Source organism: Pterocles gutturalis, unplaced genomic scaffold (assembly GCF_000699245.1).
Source record: "Pterocles gutturalis isolate BGI_N339 unplaced genomic scaffold, ASM69924v1 scaffold4701, whole genome shotgun sequence".
Taxonomy (NCBI): domain Eukaryota; kingdom Metazoa; phylum Chordata; class Aves; order Pterocliformes; family Pteroclidae; genus Pterocles; species Pterocles gutturalis.
The window spans coordinates 2,457-3,466 of record NW_010100082.1 but is presented as its reverse complement, the minus strand read 5'-3'; the positions used below and the strand labels follow the sequence as shown (position 1 = coordinate 3,466).

The 1,010-nt window shown below is 63.4% G+C and overlaps 1 protein-coding gene across 1 annotated transcript in view; it reads left to right on the top strand.

The window, feature by feature from the left end:
• Positions 1 to 417: 417 nt before the first annotated feature.
• LOC104465261 (olfactomedin-like protein 2B) overlaps positions 418 to 1,010 on the top strand; it is a gene marked incomplete at its 5' end in the record, with an annotated part of 1,279 nt that continues 686 nt past the window's right edge. Inside the window, 3 exon segments of the mRNA XM_010078238.1 lie at positions 418 to 594; positions 915 to 1,008; position 1,010. The exon segment at position 1,010 is cut by the window's right edge and continues 686 nt beyond it. Coding sequence (XP_010076540.1) covers positions 418 to 594; positions 915 to 1,008; position 1,010 — 272 coding nt within the window.

The window sequence follows — 1,010 nt, the reverse complement described above, 5'->3', positions numbered from 1 at the left end:
CGCTGGACGAGGAGGACATCAGGAACATCATTGGTGAGTGCCCGCAGGTCCTGCGCTGGCACAGCTGTGTGTGTGGGGCTGACTCGTGCCCATAGTGCGTCCTGCCAAGCGCTGGGTCTGGCCATGGGTGGGAGGTGTCCTGGAGATGGTGGGGACAGCACTTTACTGGGGTGCTGGGTATATGCTTGTTAACTCTGGAACCTACTGCAGTCTCCTCCCAGTTTGAGGGACCTGCGGTGGGCAGCAGCCTGAGCTGGTGCAGGGATATGGCTGAGGCTGGGGGGTGGCAGGATCTCCCCAGTGCTGCCGAGGCACTGGGAATACTTGCTGGGTGGGCAGGGGGCTGGAGGGGGTGATGCCAGCAGACCCACGGAGCAGGGAGAGTGTGGCCTTGCGAGCCTCTCTGTGCCTGCACAGGGCGCTGCAAGGACACGCTGTCCACCATCTCGGGGCCCACCACCCAGAACACCTACGGGCGCAACGAGGGGGCCTGGATGAAGGACCCGCTGGCCCGGGAGGAGCGGATCTACGTCACCAACTACTACTACGGGAACACGCTGGTGGAGTTCAGGAACCTCGACAACTTCAAGCAAGGTGGGCTTGCGCCATCCTCGGTGCTGTGCCAGCTGTCACTCGGCTGGTCCATGTCACGTCCCCGTTCCCTGGGATGCTGTGCCACGGGGGGATGCTTTGCCTGCAGACCCTCCCCTCTCAGGCACCTGATGTGTGGGGTTCGGAACAGCAGGTCAGGTTGCCCGTGGTGGCTCTGGAGGTGCTTGTGACCACGCAAGGCTGTGGCCGATGGCCGGGGAGGGAGTGCAGGCAGGGCAGAGGGCGGTGGGGGCTGCTGTGGTAGGGCCACCAACCCCAAAGCAAAGGGACAGTGTCACCAGCAAGGTGTCTCTGCCCCACAGGGCGCTGGAGCAACTCCTACAAGCTCCCGTACAGCTGGATCGGGACAGGGCACGTTGTCTACAATGGCTCCTTCTACTACAACCGGGCCTTCACAC